General features: G+C 48.6%; 9 protein-coding genes across 9 annotated transcripts; 5 read left to right on the forward strand and 4 right to left on the reverse strand.

Annotated features, from left to right (window-relative positions):
- Positions 1-47: 47 nt before the first annotated feature.
- On the forward strand, positions 48-909 carry HD556DRAFT_1436078 (uncharacterized protein; the record flags this gene model as incomplete). The annotated part of the gene is made up of 4 exons (XM_041305509.1): positions 48-293; positions 349-449; positions 546-853; positions 893-909. The coding sequence occupies 4 exons, from the start codon at positions 48-50 to the stop codon at positions 907-909; spliced, it is 672 nt and encodes a 223-aa protein (XP_041168004.1).
- Positions 910-1,937: 1,028 nt separating this feature from the next.
- On the forward strand, positions 1,938-3,083 carry HD556DRAFT_43137 (uncharacterized protein). The gene is made up of 6 exons (XM_041310579.1): positions 1,938-2,266; positions 2,319-2,425; positions 2,475-2,537; positions 2,600-2,645; positions 2,701-2,812; positions 2,873-3,083. The coding sequence occupies exons 1-6, from the start codon at positions 2,244-2,246 to the stop codon at positions 2,960-2,962; spliced, it is 441 nt and encodes a 146-aa protein (XP_041168005.1). The 5' UTR covers positions 1,938-2,243; the 3' UTR covers positions 2,963-3,083.
- Positions 3,084-3,231: 148 nt separating this feature from the next.
- On the reverse strand, positions 3,232-4,640 carry HD556DRAFT_1436080 (uncharacterized protein; the record flags this gene model as incomplete). The annotated part of the gene is made up of 4 exons (XM_041305510.1): positions 3,232-3,735; positions 3,932-4,180; positions 4,237-4,560; positions 4,611-4,640. 4 exons carry the CDS (start codon positions 4,638-4,640, stop codon positions 3,232-3,234), a joined length of 1,107 nt encoding a protein of 368 aa, XP_041168006.1.
- Positions 4,641-5,499: 859 nt separating this feature from the next.
- HD556DRAFT_1319543 (uncharacterized protein) lies at positions 5,500-6,515 on the reverse strand. Its single transcript, XM_041301287.1, has 3 exons — positions 6,438-6,515; positions 5,717-6,382; positions 5,500-5,663 (listed from the first exon to the last, which is right to left on the reverse strand). Exon 2 carries the CDS (start codon positions 6,027-6,029, stop codon positions 5,811-5,813), a length of 219 nt encoding a protein of 72 aa, XP_041168007.1. The 5' UTR covers positions 6,030-6,382; positions 6,438-6,515; the 3' UTR covers positions 5,500-5,663; positions 5,717-5,810.
- Positions 6,516-7,098: 583 nt separating this feature from the next.
- Positions 7,099-9,786, reverse strand: HD556DRAFT_1436082 (uncharacterized protein; the record flags this gene model as incomplete). Its single annotated transcript, XM_041305511.1, has 16 exons — positions 7,099-7,426; positions 7,480-7,629; positions 7,684-7,772; positions 7,829-7,944; positions 8,005-8,018; positions 8,067-8,253; positions 8,309-8,503; positions 8,559-8,653; positions 8,708-8,895; positions 8,947-9,000; positions 9,052-9,076; positions 9,127-9,197; positions 9,251-9,315; positions 9,378-9,502; positions 9,564-9,690; positions 9,741-9,786. The coding sequence occupies 16 exons, from the start codon at positions 9,784-9,786 to the stop codon at positions 7,099-7,101; spliced, it is 1,875 nt and encodes a 624-aa protein (XP_041168008.1).
- Positions 9,787-10,331: 545 nt separating this feature from the next.
- On the forward strand, positions 10,332-11,564 carry HD556DRAFT_1454124 (GTP-binding protein; the record flags this gene model as incomplete). The annotated part of the gene is made up of 6 exons (XM_041308096.1): positions 10,332-10,665; positions 10,715-10,747; positions 10,796-10,968; positions 11,028-11,110; positions 11,172-11,369; positions 11,422-11,564. The coding sequence occupies exons 1-6, from the start codon at positions 10,522-10,524 to the stop codon at positions 11,562-11,564; spliced, it is 774 nt and encodes a 257-aa protein (XP_041168009.1). The 5' UTR covers positions 10,332-10,521.
- A 176-nt stretch (positions 11,565-11,740) lies between these two features.
- Positions 11,741-13,464, reverse strand: HD556DRAFT_1522659 (uncharacterized protein; the record flags this gene model as incomplete). The annotated part of the gene is made up of 6 exons (XM_041309201.1): positions 11,741-12,937; positions 12,982-13,109; positions 13,185-13,202; positions 13,257-13,272; positions 13,333-13,351; positions 13,406-13,464. The coding sequence occupies 6 exons, from the start codon at positions 13,462-13,464 to the stop codon at positions 11,741-11,743; spliced, it is 1,437 nt and encodes a 478-aa protein (XP_041168010.1).
- On the forward strand, positions 13,410-14,532 carry HD556DRAFT_43280 (uncharacterized protein). The gene is made up of 4 exons (XM_041310584.1): positions 13,410-13,433; positions 13,482-13,535; positions 13,592-14,384; positions 14,438-14,532. The coding sequence occupies exons 3-4, from the start codon at positions 13,661-13,663 to the stop codon at positions 14,446-14,448; spliced, it is 735 nt and encodes a 244-aa protein (XP_041168011.1). The 5' UTR covers positions 13,410-13,433; positions 13,482-13,535; positions 13,592-13,660; the 3' UTR covers positions 14,449-14,532.
- A 368-nt stretch (positions 14,533-14,900) lies between these two features.
- Positions 14,901-16,412, forward strand: HD556DRAFT_44225 (uncharacterized protein). Its single transcript, XM_041310610.1, has 3 exons — positions 14,901-15,527; positions 15,586-16,099; positions 16,149-16,412. The coding sequence occupies exons 1-2, from the start codon at positions 15,118-15,120 to the stop codon at positions 15,929-15,931; spliced, it is 756 nt and encodes a 251-aa protein (XP_041168012.1). The 5' UTR covers positions 14,901-15,117; the 3' UTR covers positions 15,932-16,099; positions 16,149-16,412.
- Positions 16,413-16,683: the final 271 nt, after the last annotated feature.

Consider the following 16,683-nt stretch of genomic DNA (forward strand, 5'->3'; position numbering starts at 1 on the left):
GGACGGTCGTTTCCAATTTTACTGTCTCTGATTGCTCACGAGTCACAATGATGAACGACTGTGCGCTGGAGCAGCCCGAGCCTCTATTATATGGCACCCCCTCGATAACAATCAGAAAGAATATCTCTAGGAATGGTGGACAACCATTCGAAGACTCTGATGTTCTCGTGCTTTCCTCCCGGTCCACAACTGACACGCACTCCAAAGATTCCACGCAGCTGTACCTCGACTTACGTCTTTCAAAGCCTTTACTACCAGAGAGCACCATTAAATGGGGCTTTGCTGGACTCCGTGTTACACTCTTCTACTCTTCTGCGTTTCCGATGGAATCATTATATTGATTCCCAGGGACGAGATGGCTCTCCTGATGAAGGCACCATGACTTCGTGTGATGGAGAAGAAGTAGAAACTGGAATTGGGGTAAACCCCGAGACGGGAGAACAGGAGCAGTATGAAGAACGCTGGATCTGAGCTCATGACCATCACCCTGTATAGTTGATCAGTTTCATAATTTCTGCGCGATAGTGACCAACCGGTTCCACCAGGCACATCGTTCGCATTCCTCACTTCCTCACGCGATCAAAAAGTGAATCGACCGGATTTATCGCTATCCTGGGAGATCACGCCCTTGCAATGCGTCAGAACCACTCTCCGAATGACACCGAATTTCAAGCGGTGCGCATGCGCATCTCGACTTCATCGTCGTCCGAAGTTCTGTTCAAGCAGAACGCAGACGCTCTCCTCCCATTGTTAGAATCTGCGCTCTCAGGGGTTGATAATTGGAAAGGATCCCCTTGGCAGCGTGGCCAGGAAATTACTTTACAGGAAAGCCGCTGGACGGTGTGGGATGCTGGTATGACGGGGGAAACTGACTGCTTAATTTAAATTGCAGGTGAACGTATTCCATGATGGCATGATGCCCAGCTGCGATGCATTTATAACCTGTGTCCACCGCGCTGCGTGGCCCTTAATCTTCAATCGGCGAATGTGAGGAGCAGGGAACGTCAGATGCACGACATACTGTTCATAATGACACTTCTTGATTCGGTATGACCCTAGCTAACACGCAGGGAGTACGACTCATCTACCCTTGAAGCATCGACATTTCACCCTATATTTGGTTAGCTGGTGTGTAAATGCATCAGGAATGACTACGCTTCCGTGCCGTCATGAGGTGGCACTGTCACGTCCGACTGTCTGGTCCCATACACTCCAGGCACAAACACCCGGTCTATTGATTCCACCTGTTGCAGTTTCCAGTGGTGCATTATTCTAGTCTGTACAGCTGTAGACTAGAGTGTTACTAAGTCCATTCGCCCGTGTGTGATCCACCCGAGTTAACGAAAATGGGTTCTAATTCCAAACATACTAGCGTGAGGGGGAGCCTATACGACCTGTAGTGATGGAGATGTTGTGAGAAACGTATATGTTACAGGCAGACTCCCGATCGAGCGACAAAGTGAGTCAGATTCGCGTGCACGTTAGACACTGCCTGTGGACTGCATTAGTGATAATGACAGCAAAATTATTTTAATGAACTGAGTATGACCTAGACCAGGGGATGTCAAGGGAGAGTATTAATTACTCGATCGGTGAGTGACGCTTGAAGCTTGAAGCGGCAGCGCGGAGGTGATCGTGATAGCGTTTAAGTCTACATAATAGTAACCAGTACCAAGTAAACTTGAATTAAGGTTTTTTTCAATATCTGAAAGTGATCGAGTTATGACGTACACAAGGTAAAGCGGTCGCGTCGAAACGTCGCGTGAGTCGCAGCTCAGCTAAACAGTATGAAGCTACACATGTAGTACAGTGTAGAGCTACTATTGCGTACGCCGTGTCTGCTGCGTCTATCGAAGACTGTCGCCGAGTGCAGTTGGTCCAACAACAGGAAGAGTGAGCTGACGACTTTGCTCAAGTTGTATTATGTAAGTTTGCCTCCGCCGGGATTAGAAATCTTTCGAGCTGCAGTGACCAAGCTGAATCATTGCTAACGTTGACCGGGGAATGAGTAATTCAACGTTTGCCCGGGTAACCACGCTGTCGCTCGAGACCATGCACGATCAGTAGCACTGGTGGCACTGCCGCAGTCTGAAACCGTCACAGCGACAAGAAGCCTGACAGCAGTCAACACAGCTTGACAAAACCTTTTAAACTCGACATACTTGTTAATTCGACGCCAGCACACCATCTTCAATCTCAATCAACGCTCTCCTAACTCATTCGACCCTCTCACACGGAACACCATGACTCTAGTTCTACCAGACGGGTAAGCCCAAGCATGTACATTCGAATCTGCCATGCGCTGATGGTTTGCTCAGTTACCAATACGTGGCTGCCTCGTTGCTGTCAGCTGCCTGGGTCATCGTATGGCAAATCGTACGTATCGGCTCTGCCAGGAAGGCAGCGGGCATTCCTTATCCTCAACGTCAGCCTTCCCTTAACCTTCTCTCGCTTTCTTACTCAACTTGGTCTAGTGTATGCGGAGAACGCTCAACTAAAAGAAAATCCAGCTGCTCTTCGGTACAACTGTGTCCAGCGTATGTCCTTCACATTCGACGCCAGCCCAGTACATTATATTGACTTGATCCTCCGGATTTAGGTTGCCATCAGAACACTCTCGAGAATATCCCGTTGATTCTTATTTCGTGAGTCGATCTGCACTCTGACTTAAGGACCCACTCAGTGGACACGTATCTGCAGCACTCTCATAACTGGACTGAAGTATCCTCACTTCGCTGCCACTACGAGTTTCTTCTGGGTGCTCGCTCGCATCGCTTACACCATTGGGTACTCCACGGGTGTGCCAGAAAAGGCAAGTTACTCTACTCAGACAAACGAAGATTTCATGGTTGTTGACATTGGATTATAATAGCGCGGGGCAGGTAATGCTGGTGGTTTAATTGCTTTATTAGGCTTATTAGTAACTGCTACTGTTACCATCGTGCAAGTCTGTTTCTTCTAGGGGTCGTGGTGCCCTTTCGAATTGCAAGATTCCAGTACTGCAAATCTATAACATGTCATCGTTACGTCTTGTGAATATAATCGGCTCAGCTATTTGAACCTTTCTGCTAAGGAAGTTGTCGAAACACGCCTTGAATCATAATCTCGACGATGAGCTATCTCCCTTACTGGAATGTGCTCCTTGTGACAGTAAGTTGTGATCTCATGGATGTGGGCATATATCAGAACAGTACATCAGGGTATTCGAATTAGAGGCGTAACTATTAGCATTCATGCGACGCGCACTAAAAGAGAGCGGATATGCCTAAGCTTACAAGAACTCAACCAAATGCCCACATATCTGATGAGAACGTCGCATAACGAAGGTAGAAAAAAATTGGAGGGGAGCACTGCCCCACCACCTTCTACCCCAGCAATGCCCACAGCAGTGACCCATGGTGTCGCAGTAACAATAAACCAACAAATGACCCACACATATCCCATCTTACGCGTCCACTTCGTCTCTGTCACTCCCGCACGCCGAGCAGCAGCTATGATCATATCCTCAAACGTGATGGCGAATGCCTGATATAGGAAGAAAGGGCTCGAAATGCCAAGGCGAGAGGAGTTGAGCACTGCGTCGCCTCCTATATGAGTAATGCCAGAGACGAAAAAGGCAGTGTACAATTGAGTGTAGGACGATCCGTTTGTTCCGGGTTTGAAGCCAAGAAGTGATGCCATCTTCTGGCCAAAGGGAACCAGGAACTGATCCGATTGACGGTAAGTATACTTGATCTGTAATTTCCAGTGAATCAATACTCACGCGTCGAAAACATTGATGCCAAGTTCAACTGGCCAACGAACAATATATTGAGCACAGAGCATGTGCCAGACGAATGACTTACCCCCGGAATCGTCTGATAGTATATGCGTCCTCCCATTTCCCAAAGAAATTGGGCCAAGAGCTTGGGTTAGACGACGTGCAGCTTACAGCAAGAGCCGCCATCAATGAATGGATGATAACACCCAAGCAATAATAGAACACTAAATATCCACCACAGGCCAGAATGCGACGGGTGAAATTTTGAGATGCGAACGCCGCAGCGGACTTATATGCTGGATTGTGCCTTATGTAGAATTGTGCAAAGTCGAACCACAAGAAGTGCCTAGCTGCACTCATTAGACGCGAAAGGACAAATTCCTGTCTTGATTTTGCGGAGTGCCCAAGCAGGTTTTTCACCTGCAGATGAGAATGATCAGGGCTTGCGAACGACTGGTACTCTAGGGTAAACTTACTTGATGATTCCAGCCCACTCCTCTGGGTGAACCACACAATTGCGCAGCCCAGATGAACCTTTTGGACCAAGGGAGTTCGTGCGCCGACCGTGTTTGCTTCTGATGACGGAAGGTGTGAAGGGGTCGGACCAGCAGTGTCATGTGTATGGCATCCATAGCAATGCCAGCAATTGCCATGCCGATGAAGTAATCAATAAAAAGAATGTTAGTCTTAGCATGCTGGATGCAAGTCCAGCAGACGAATATAAGCGTGATGCAAGTCATGATATTCCACGGAACCTGCAAGTCCAAAGTTATGCCGAGCTGTAGGACCAAGGCGGGGACCTGTACGCAGATGAGGGGTACAAGTGGACTCATGGGGGATGTAGACTTACCTCCCCTCCCTCAGACTCTTGAGTTCTCATAGGGTCGAAGCTTCAGAGTGCAAGGGCAATCCACCAGCTGGATATGGCATTTGTATCGTACCTTCCCTTTGCACTTCTTGCCCGCTAAACGATATCGAGTGCACTGCCTATGTCATCGGTTCATCGATGCAAACTAAGCCACGATGTGTTGTGATTCTGCTCGTCCTCGAGCAAGACAGACGGAGTAGGTTGAACGGTGCCTAGAGTCGTAATATACCCGTCAACTTCCTCTCAGGCGCGACATATGTTCGATGAAATGTTCTGTTTTCCGATAAAATGACCGTTCGCATCGCTAACAGTGCTGATGATTCCCACCTTATGCAAGGAACACAGAGTTCTCTCCCACCGATGTCATCGACGATGCCTAAGAACGAAGTAGATTAGCAATAAGACAACGTGAACCCAGAATTGACCCTCACAAAACGCTAGATTCCCAGTTTCAGACGAGTCCTCTAAGAACTGTCTCCTCTTGGCCGCGCAAAGTCATAGCAAGTGTACGTGGAAGGGCAATTTCTGGTTGAGGGTTCAAATTGTCCGGCGTAACACGTACTTTTCAGTTCTCACAACAAGAACCAAGGGCTTGGAAGAAGCTCACCTTAGACCTAACAGCGGCGACCTGACATCGAAGCCAAACAAGGAGCGTATCTCACCTTCCCCAGTTTTTCCTGTGCCTGTGCCATTTGCCTAATGTATGTAAGTAGCCTGTGAGGATGAGACTATCCTGAACTCGGCAAGAGGAATTCGGTCGGACGCAAAGCTGCGAAAATGCTACAAAGTGCCTGATTTGACGTTGAGTTTAACCCACCACTTGCGGCGCTGCTAGCGAATCGCACCGTATGACTTAATTAGTAGCACAACAGACACCGGCCCTGCTACCCACGGTCACGCCATGAATTCCCCCTTGCACAAGACCCTTTACCGTACTAGGTTTGGCTGGCCATAACTTCAATGGTGGAGTACGGGAACATCGTTCCGCAGCCGAGTGCAACTGGTGAATGTAGGAATATCCGAAAAAAGGGACGTCTATATACGACACATTGGAGAAAAAACTAACGGGTATATATATGTAGGTACACTCGTAACCAGTCGCCTCCAAAGCGGTCGCACATCTGCCGCGCAAAGCTGATGACCTCAGAGACCATTCTCCTCCAGCCTTCGCACAAGCACGGATCACTGCATCGTATACCCTTCGGTCAGCACAATTCCCGCGTCGAGCATCTCAGTCCACAGGTCTAGGGCACGCTTGGGTTCGGGAGATAAGAAAGTCGAAGCACAAGTGCGGATCACCAATGCGTAAAGATGAGCATCTGGGGTTGGGTGCGCAACGTAGCGCATGTGCGCGAAAAGGTCCCAAGCTTGTGAATTCGCAGCCAGTCCTCCTAATAGCATGTCCGGCGTTGAAGATATCGAAGGAGGTGAAGGAGAGGGACAGACAGAGAATAGGGAGATGATGACCTTCAGAGATTCTATTCACTTTCAGCGCTGTCCAGTCTCCATCGCGCACCTATAATGTCTGTAAGGTGCTTGACTCCATCTTTTTGAAGTTTAAGAGACGTACATACCCGAACGTGAATCCGTTCTCTCACTTCGACTATGGCTTGTATCTATATCTTCCTCAGAGCGCTTCGCGACCTCTACAAGTTGTTGAGCAAGTGATATTTCCAGCAAGTCTTCATACATCGACTCGTCCGTGTAACGAGGGAAAAACGCTGCCTCTGACTCCGGGGTGGCTTCCAACTGAACTAAAATAGGCTGACATCAGAAAGTGTATAGTTAGATTCAAAAATGAAGGCCCACCGACTGAGAGTGCATGACATCCGATGGCGCTTACATGACAAGGACTCTCCTGTCAAGCTCGGACATCGGGGATGTAAGACTTTTAAGCAACTTGAATACAAAGGAAGAGGCCAATTTTTCAGAGTCTCCGATTGTCAAAATGCTTGGTGTTCTGCTGCGTTCGCGCCGCCTGAGTTGCATGAGCTTGGACAGCTGATACAGAACGACAAACCCACCTAGAAAACACGTTTTTGTCTCGGCGGGCTCAAAAGACGGCGCAGGAGACGGTGCAAGGGCTATCGCCTGGTGTACACTGTAAGTTGCGTGAATGACATCCCCATGTTACTGATCGGACATGAGCAAAGCTAAAATCGAGCAGACCGAGGAGAAGGATGGTCTTTGGCATAGAATAGGTCGCGAAAATACAACAAAGTATTGGACGAATATCAAGTACACGCTCGATATTTCGATGATCGCAAGGTGACAATAGTTATTAGTGACCGTGTACATCCTAATAATAGAACATGTATCATATATCATAGGCTACAGTGTCGTGATCGGTCATAAATCCAGTTACATACTAGTACAAGCGAGCACCGTCTGCAATCGCGTCAGCACTCAGACACCGCCCACGCGCAAAACCATCCAGGAAAGAAACAACCAAGTGCTACGACTTCTCGATTTACCATGGTTCGTCCGACGACAAATCCACAGGAGGAACATCTGCCCGAAGTTTAGATATTTGTGCCGCATCGATCTTGTACCTTTGCATCACATCAATGATCTTATCCAAGATTTCACAATCCGCACGTTCCAGGATGTTCAATTGCTCATCATAATCTTGAATCCAAGCAGGAACTTCTTTGCTCGTTGGGGAGGCGAGGTAGGAAGTAACCGCGAGCTTGATGGCTCTACGAGTGAGTTCCTGGCCTTCTGACACGATAAAAAGTGTCTGCAACACAAGCGTAAGGTGAATGATGTAGGCCATGAAGCGCCGAAGCACCGGGTGGCTGACAAAGAAATGTTAATATCCTTTGGTACATGAAGAAATAGTGTTGCGTACGATATTTGGTATATTTCATAAACCCATGTGGCGAGTACGGCACCTACTGCTATCGGTACTACGATGGGAGCCGCAGGTCCCGCCAGGGCGGACACGATGCCCGCAATAGCGGCCACCACAGATATAGCGCTCACCATGGATATTGGAGTCCTGTAAACATTCAAAGAGATCAGATTTCGTCTGTCACGTAAAAGACCAGCCTACTTGATGTTGGTGGAATAACCTGTCGGTCCAACTTCCATCTTATCGACTATCTTGAGCATCATATCCCTGAAGTCTTGACTGTCCAAGTGCTATGTGCAAATCGCGTTAGGGTGGATGCGACAACGGCAAATAATATGCCCATTACATGATAAGGGTCATGGAAGTTCCACACATTGACGATGTCAGTATGAAGCACATGTAGACATTCCCACATCCTGCGCTTCTTGAACGTTGGGCATGACTTGAGCGCTTTCCAGTATTCTGCAAGACATTAAGATTTACAATGTGTTCAGTAATCATGAACGCGAAACTGGGACAAACTTTTCTTGCCAACTCTGATGCTGCGTAAATCACGAGACAAGAATGAAGCAAGCAAGACTCACTCGATTGATGCCTTTATTTTGAGTCCAGGATCCACTCGCTGAGCGATAGAGCTCATCACTGCGGCCTCAGACGCGGAGTGCTGAGCGACGGAGGCTGTCGCTGAGGCCTCCGACGCAGAGTGCTGACCGACACACTGTTCAGTTATTTGGATCAGGTGGGCGAGCGTCTCTTCATAGTCTTCTTCGGCTGTAATAATATGCGTCAGAGGCACGCATAAACTTGTCGAAGTATTGATACACACTAGAGATCATAGCGTGGGGAATATCAGGCCCTGCAAATCGCTCTAGAGGTCCTATGCAGGTATCCTGCAGCTCGGCTTCTGCTTTCGTCTTAACAAATTCCTTGCGGTCTTTGTCGCTCAAAAGGCTTCTACCTAGAGTTCGCTCTATGCGATCGACGAGCAGATCGTATTTGGTAAGCACGATGATAACGGGAACTGTGACAAAGCATGAGCTCCAACGCAGCAGAGAGATAGTTATTGATTCACTTACCGTTTCCTAACTCTCCACTACTTTTCGATTTCAGGAAATCCTCAGTTCCCGTCTCTAGAAAACGTCCGCCTGCACGAGGTATCTCAAAGCAAAGCCTTCCGTGTATTTGGTCAGTCCACCATAACGGAATGGTCGAGATGAATCCCTACCAAACGGCATGCAACTGATGTTCCGGAGACATCGTCCTCCGATGGACAATGAAATCTCGGGCAATTTTGAAATTGCCTTCGTCCCCTGCTTCAAAACCTTTGCTATCGTGAAGAACAAACCTTTCGTTCCGAGTTGAGATGAGTTCCTTGTCGATGTTGGCCTCGCCTGGCTCATCGTCTGCAATGATCTATTGACAATATGAGTAACTGTGCTCGTTGAAGGGTCGTGTTCAGTCCACCTTTTTTTCTACTCCAAATGCCTGGCTGATCAGAGACGACTTGCCGACGCCAGACTGGTAAAGCACGTCGTCAAGGCTGGCCTGAGATCAGAGAAAGCCAGATACCTTTCCTATCACTAGGATTCGGAACCTTGGGAGCATTAACCTCAAGAACGGCACTTTATGATCATCATGGCTCACCGAGGACAGCGCGTAAACATTTCCAAAGTAGTAGACGGAAGGCTTTGATCGGGGGAGCCAGACTGCTCAGCCTGCTATGTAATCTACGATTTAGACGGGCTCGATGCCGGACGTGAATCCTTACTTCGGTTGTTGCATCACTGGAAAGTTTGACAACGATCGTGATGTTGTTATAAACCTTGCTGTATTCTGTGCATGTGAGGTTGAATCCGTGAGCGATCAAGGCGAGAATGCAATGATTCTTGTTTCACCTCGTTGACTTGGATTGTACGCACGGAACATGTCATCTGGGTCGAAGGCAATGTCTTCGTGCTTGGTTCTGAAATGTTTCTTGTAATGCATACGCAAGGCAAACGAATATCCGCGAGAAAGCACACTAAGGCAAAAACACACAGAAGTAACTCAGGTGAGAACATGTATTGGGGTCGAGTACTTACATGGGTGGAGAATACGCGTGTCGCAAACTCTTTGCTGCTCTGTGTTCAATTGGCGAATATGATTCGCCAATCCGTACTTCAGCAGATGCTATGTTCGTTTTCGACTTGCTGAAATCGATGGTGATACCTATTGGACACATTCAGCGGTGATAGTATTTGGCGACAAGAATTGAGTACCGTGGATGTAGAGAGCCATTGGGGGGTGAGGAGCATTAGTAGCCATGCTGGTTTGATCTAGAGAAGAGTTCTGCTCTGAGCTACTAGTACTTTTGACGCGGACCTATAGTGGGTCACAAGAACGTTCTGGTACTATAGCTTGCGATAAGAGCTGGGGTTAATTATTATATAGTTAATCGGACCCACCACCGCGCTATTAAACAATGTGCAACGTACGTAATGATAAGACCTTGTGCCCAGTAGTACTAGTAGGAACAACGGCAACAAAAACTGAACAGGACAATGTGCTGCTACTAGATCATGACATCGTTGCAGTTGGACGAGCTTCAATAGCTGTGATGGTAAGGTACCTAACCTTATACACGAGCAGAAAATACCTTACCGAGCGGTGCTGGAGGTCTTGACCTCTGCTGTAATAGTAACACAAACTTTGGGGAGGGCACGTGTCATAATATATAGTACGACTCCGATGCCTGTCGTGTGTTTCTTAGCCTAGCTAGTGTACGTACGTACGAGATAGCTATCTTACGAATAGATACTTACTTAGTCTGAAGTTTCAAGTGGTGTAGTTGATTTGACAATAGACTCATACGGAACTTACGGGTGTGCATCTGCCTCATGGTACACCGTGACAGCTATATCTACATTGAATATCGCCCATTGCCCACTGAACATTCTAGATAGGCTCGGGTTGGGCATTTACCGGGTTCACACATCGCAATAATTATAAGGCTACACCAACACTAGTACTTCTCCGTCACATTTACTAGTACCTTCCCCCATGGATCCTTCAAAGATAAGAGAGAAAATCGGTAGCTTTCGAATCCTCGTCATAGGAAGAGCGAACGCAGGGAAAACTACCATCCTCCAGAGAGTCTGCAACACAAGCGACAACCCTGAAATATACAACAGCTCCGGGAAAAAGGTGGGCATCACATTGCTAGTAAGAGGATGGTACTGATCCATGACATCAGATCGATCCTGCAGTTCTACAGGCATCTAGAGAGGTATCAAGGTGTGCTCTTACTTCAGGACATGGACTGACGTACTCTCAGCGTGGAGAGCACGACATCAATAACCAAATGATGTTTAAAAGTAACCCGGGATTTGTCTTCCATGACTCACGCGGTTTCGAGGCAGGCGGGGAATCAGAATTCAACACGGTCAAGGCATTTATCACTCACCGCTCCAAGGAAACCCGAATAAAAAACCAGCTCCATGTCATCTGGTAATTGCAGCTCATCATGCATCATTCACGACATGCACTAACTCAAGGTTTCAACATAGGTACTGTATCCCAATGGACGAGGCATGCAGGTCGTTCACCGCAGCTGAACGTAAATTTTTCTCTCAGTGCGACACGGGAAGCAGTAAGCTTTCGCATCCAAGCGTCGCTGATGTTCGACTGATGCGCAGAATCACAATCCTCAGTTCCAGTGATCATATTGTTCACAAAGTTTGATGCACTCTACGACATCGCATTCAAACAGCTGAAAAAAAGTAAAATACCGCCAGAAGACGCTGCAACACGGGCCCCAAAACACGCCGAAGAGTCATTTGCTAATGGGCCCCAACTGAAGCGTCTCAAAGACCTCCCACCGCCTCCCAAATGTCACGTATGCCTTCCTGGTAAGTCGGTTGATGGTCGAGTTGCGATACAAGATGACCGTTGATCCATTAGACATGAACAAGGATGGTGCAGATTGTAGTCCACTGATCGAACGGACGGCTGAAACTCTGGATAATGAAGTACTGGAGCAATTGTTCGTCTCAACCCAGCAGACCAATCTGGAGCTCTGCATGAAATATGCAATTCAGAGGTAACTGCCCATGTTCTGGTTTGCTTGGTGCAAGCATTAGGGACTAATATTGTTCAGAACACTCCAAAGATATGCAAAGACAACAACATCTCAGGGTCACCAGGTAATGATAGGGATATTGGGCAAATGGTTTCCACATATTTCGGTAAGCCAATCAGGAACTTCAAAGTTTGCTATCATTTACATTGAGCATCTACTTGCAGATAGTACGTCTTTTGGTCCTGCTTCAAGCTCAAGCCATGCTGATCCAAGTCGTTTCCCGCCGTTCGCAGCCTGTGAGTCTGTCGATCCTGCTTCGACCTCGAGCCATGCTGATCCAAGTCGTTTCCCGCCGTTCGCAGTCTGTGAGTCTGTCGATCCTGCTTCGACCTCGAGCCATGCTGATCCAAGTCGTTTCCCGCCGTTCGCAGGAAGTGAGCCTGTCGATCCTGCTTCGACCTCGAGCCATGCTGATCCAAGTCGTTTCCCGCCGTTCGCAGGAAGTGAGCCTGTCGATCCTGCTTCGACCTCGACCCATGCTGATCCAAGTCGTTTCCCGCCGTTCGCAGCTTGTGAGTCTGTCGATCCTGCTTCGACCTCGAGCCATGCTGATCCAAGTCGTTTCCCGCCGTTCGCAGGATGTGAGTCTGTCGATCCTGCTTCGACCTCGAGCCATGCTGATCCAAGTCGTTTCCCGCCGTTCGCAGGAAGTGAGCCTGTCGATCCTGCTTCGACCTCGAGCCATGCTGATCCAAGTCGTTTCCCGCCGTTCGCAGCTTGTGAGTCTGTCGATCCTGCTTCGACCTCGAGCCATGCTGATCCAAGTCGTTTCCCGCCGTTCGCAGGGTGTGAGTCTGTCGATCCTGCTTCGACCTCGAGCCATGCTGATCCAAGTCGTTTCCCGCCGTTCGCAGTATGTGAGTCTGTCGATCCTGCTTCGACCTCGAGCCATGCTGATCCAAGTCGTTTCCCGCCGTTCGCAGGGTGTGAGTCTGTCGATCCTGCTTCGACCTCGACCCATGCTGATCCAAGTCGTTTCCCGCCGTTCGCAGCTTGTGAGTCTGTCGATCCTGCTTCGACCTCGAGCCATGCTGATCCAAGTCGTTTCCCGCCGTTCGCAGGGTGTGAGTCTGTCGATCCTGCTTCGACCTCGAGCCATGCTGATCCAAGTCGTTTCCCGCCGTTCGCAGCTTGTGAGTCTGTCGATCCTGCTTCGACCTCGAGCCATGCTGATCCAAGTCGTTTCCCGCCGTTCGCAGGATGTGAGTCTGTCGATCCTGCTTCGACCTCGAGCCATGCTGATCCAAGTCGTTTCCCGCCGTTCGCAGGATGTGAGTCTGTCGATCCTGCTTCGACCTCGAGCCATGCTGATCGAAGACATCGTCCATCCGTTGACAGCTTGTGAGTGTCATCATGCTCTGTCGATGTCCTGCCCTCCTCACCGATGTGATCATGAATTCATTGTTAGGATGTGGGTGTGTTTCTTCTATGTCGCCCTCACTGACTGAACACATTTCCCCTCCATCCACAGATCGTGAGTCGGTCGATCCACCATTGCACTTGAGCCATACTGACTGAAAACATCGTTCGCCCATTTACAGAGCGTAAGCGTAATGATCCGCAGGCGAATTCGAGCATCACTGACCAATCAAATTGCTAATCCCTGCTGACAGCGCGTGAGTGTGTTCATCTGCCATTGAGCTCGAATGTTGCTCACCGACGACATCACTGATCTGTTGACAGCGAGTGAGTCTCTCCGACCTCATTCGAGTTCGAGTTCTAGCTTTGCTCACCGACGGCATTGCCCATTTACTGACAGACAGTCAGTGTGCTGATCCTCCGTCGAGTTCGAGATTTACTCACCACTAAAATCGCAAATCCTTCAAAATAGAGAGTGAGTCTAGAGCCTTGCTCGCGAGCGACATTGCTGATGCATCAATAGGACGTGCTTGATGAGAATCGCTGTCTTGAGATACAGTCTAGGTTGCTCTCCGTGGTATGTGCAATTGGTCACAGATTGTACACACATTTCTCATGTTGTGAATGTGCCAGGCCTCTGGTTCAACACCCTTGGAGAACATTGTTCAGCTCGGATCTGGTGAATTTTAAGGTCACGCTGCGATGAATCTGCTTATTATTGATCATTTAGCTGTTGTGATTATCTTCGAACACTCTTTCTACGTTTACGACAGGCGGCGCCATCTTCAAGACGAGCAAACGTATGATCCCTCTTTTTATGTCGTTCTCGAGCAGTACATCGCATCTCCGCATGCAGCTGCTGTAAAGGCAGCTGTGAGCACTGCCGTCCAGGCGTATCAAGAAACTGTGGCTACTGCTCCCCGCGCATATGAAGACGCCATGGCTGCTGCTTCCCGCACATATGAAGACGCCGTGGCTGCCGCTTCCCGTGCATATGAAGACGCCGTGGCTACCGCTTCCCGCGCATGTGAAGACGCTGTGGCTACTGCTTCCCGCGCATATGAAGAAGCTGTGAGGACTGCTGTCTATCCATCTCAAGGAAATTTGCCTGCTTGGACGGCAAAGTTACCGTTTGAACCCTTGAAGAGGAAGGCAAAAGCAGCTTTTGAACGCTCTAAGGAGGAGAAAGAAGCTTTCGAACGCTCTAAGAAGGAGGAGAAAGAAGCTTTCGAACGCTCTAAGAAAGAGGAGAAAGAAGCTTCGTGCTATCGGGCGAAGAAGGAGAAAGAATCTTCGTGCTCTCGGGCGAAGGAGGAGAAAGAATCCGTTGAACTCTCCAAGAAGAAGGAGAAAGAATCTTCGGGCTCTCGGGCGAAGAAGGAGTTAATAAAGGCTGTTATTCAAATCACTTTAGATCATCGCCTGCGTATGTTTCACTGTCATATTTGGCAGCCATCCCACTGATATACTTGTATTCAGTAAGACCTTAATGTTGGGCGATGCAACATAATGTTCCGGTTCGGAGTGGAGCTGAGGTGTCTTGCCTCTGAATGCAGGTTGCTCGAAAGGTTTCTCGAGGTAGTTTCAGGAGTTTGAACCGTACGAAATGGTTGTATGATCGCACATTAACACGTATGAGTATGATACCGTAGCCTAGGTCATCCAATAAGCATCAGTGAACGCATGAGTACTTGAAATTGTAAGATAAATCTCACTCGTACTGGTCGTAAATCGGGTTCGTCATATGACCTAGCGTGACATTTAACAAAATTGCATTGTACAGACCGGCTCGGAGTCCAGCTGCGGAGGTGCCTGGAAGTGCCGGGTTGCTAAATTAGGCTCGGACGGTCCAGGTACGGCCCAGAACGATTACATAACAAAATTGCATCATGATATGATAGTAAGTCAAAACACAAGCAAAATATGTTCCATGTGCAGATATAGAGGGAATGCACGAACTGTTGGTAACTAGTAGTTTGTACTCGGTTATAGCAGACCGCCTTGACCTCTCCGGCTGCGGTATGTATATGATCAGGAGCCTGGCAGGCGTTCCGGAATCCGGATTGCTAAATTAGGTTCGGACGGTAAGGAGTCCAGGTCCCAGATCGAACGGTCCGGACGGTCGCTTCCAATTTTACTGTCTCTGACTACTCACAACGATGAACGACTGTGTGCTGGAGCAGCCCGAGCCTTTATTATATGGCACCCCCTCGATAACAATCAGAAAGAATATATCTAGGAATGGTGGACAACCATTCGAAGACTCTGATGTTCTCGTGCTTTCCTCCCGGTCCACGCACTCCAAAGATTCCACGCAACTATACCTCGACTTACGTCTCTCGAAGCCTTTACTGCCAGAGAGCACCATTAAATGGGGCTTTGCTGGCATCCGTGTCACACTCTCCTCTACTCCTCTGCGTTTCCGATGGAATCATTATATTGATTCCCAGGGACGAGATGGCTCCCCTGATGAAGGCACCATGACTTCATGTGATGGAGAAGAAGTGGAAACTGGAATTGGGATAAACCCCGAGACGGGAGAACAGGAGCAGTATGAAGAACGCTGGATGTAAGCTCATAACCATCACCCTGGATAGTTGATCAGTTTCATGATTTCTGCGCGATAGTGACCAACCAGTTCCACCACGCACATCATTCGCATTCCTCACTTCCTCACGCGAACCAAGTGATTCGACCGGGTTTATCGCTATCCTGGGAGATCATGCGCTTGCAATGCGCCAGAACCACTCTCCGAATGACACCGAATTTCAAGCGGTGCGCATGCGCATCTCGACTTCATCGTCGCCCGAAGTTCTATTCAAGCAAGACGCAGACGCTCTCCTCCCATTGTTAGAATCTGCGCTCTCGGGGGTTGATAATTGGAAAGGATCCCCTTGGCAGCATGGCCAGGAAATTACTTTACAGGAAAACCGCTGGACGGTGTGGGATGCTGGTATGACAGGGGAAAACTGACTGCTTAATTTAAATTGCAGGTGGACGTATTCCATGATGGTGTGATGCCCAGCTACGATGCAATTATAACCTGTGTCCACCGCGCCGCGTAGCCCTTGATCTTCAATCGGCGAATGTGAGGAATGTCAGATGCAGGACATACTATTCACAATGACACTTCTTGATTCGGTATGACCCTAGCTAACATGCAGCGAGTACGACTCATCTACCCTTGAAGCATCGACATTTCACCCTATATTTGGTTAGCTGGTGTGTAAATGCATCAGGAATGACTGCGCTTCCGTGCCGTCATGTCACGTCCGACTGTCTGGTCCCATACACTCCAGGCACAAACACCTGGTTTATTGATTCCACCTGTTGCAGTTTCCAGTGGTGCATTATTCTAGTCTGTACAGCTGTAGACTTAGAGTATTACTAAGTCCATTCGCCCGTGTGTGATCCACCCGAGTTAACGAAAATGGATTCTAATTCCAAACATACTAGTGTGAGGGGGAGCCTATATGACCTGTAGTGATGGAGATGTTGTGAGAAACGTATATGTTACAGGCAGACTCCGCCAAACTGACACCACGAGTGACAGAGCGAGTCAGGTTCTCGTGCACGTTTGACACTGCCTGTGGACTACATCAGTGATGATGACGGCAATACTTTGATGAGCCGAGTATGACGTAGACCAGGGAGCGTTATGGGCGAGTATTACTCGATAGGTGAGTGACGCCTGATTGATCAGGCAGCTCGGAGGTGATCGTGAT

The sequence above is a fragment of the Suillus plorans genome, assembly GCF_016647745.1.
Source record: "Suillus plorans strain S12 chromosome Unknown HD556scaffold_1, whole genome shotgun sequence".
NCBI classification, from domain to species: domain Eukaryota; kingdom Fungi; phylum Basidiomycota; class Agaricomycetes; order Boletales; family Suillaceae; genus Suillus; species Suillus plorans.

Excerpts from the sequence above, each read along its gene's own strand:
- HD556DRAFT_43137 (XM_041310579.1), top strand. The coding sequence starts at position 2,244 with ATGACTCTAGTTCTACCAGACGG. Across the intron at positions 2,267-2,318 it reads ACTCTAGTTCTACCAGACGG|TTACCAATACGTGGCTGCCT; the intron begins GTAAGCCCAAGC and ends TGGTTTGCTCAG. Across the intron at positions 2,426-2,474 it reads GGGCATTCCTTATCCTCAAC|TGTATGCGGAGAACGCTCAA; the intron begins GTCAGCCTTCCC and ends AACTTGGTCTAG.
- HD556DRAFT_1319543 (XM_041301287.1), bottom strand. The coding sequence starts at position 6,029 with ATGCTATTAGGAGGACTGGCTGCGAATTCACAAGCTTGGGACCTTTTC.
- HD556DRAFT_43280 (XM_041310584.1), top strand. The coding sequence starts at position 13,661 with ATGAATCTGCTTATTATTGATCATTTAGCTGTTGTGATTATCTTCGAA.
- HD556DRAFT_44225 (XM_041310610.1), top strand. The coding sequence starts at position 15,118 with ATGAACGACTGTGTGCTGGAGCAGCCCGAGCCTTTATTATATGGCACC. Across the intron at positions 15,528-15,585 it reads CAGTATGAAGAACGCTGGAT|TGACCAACCAGTTCCACCAC; the intron begins GTAAGCTCATAA and ends TCTGCGCGATAG.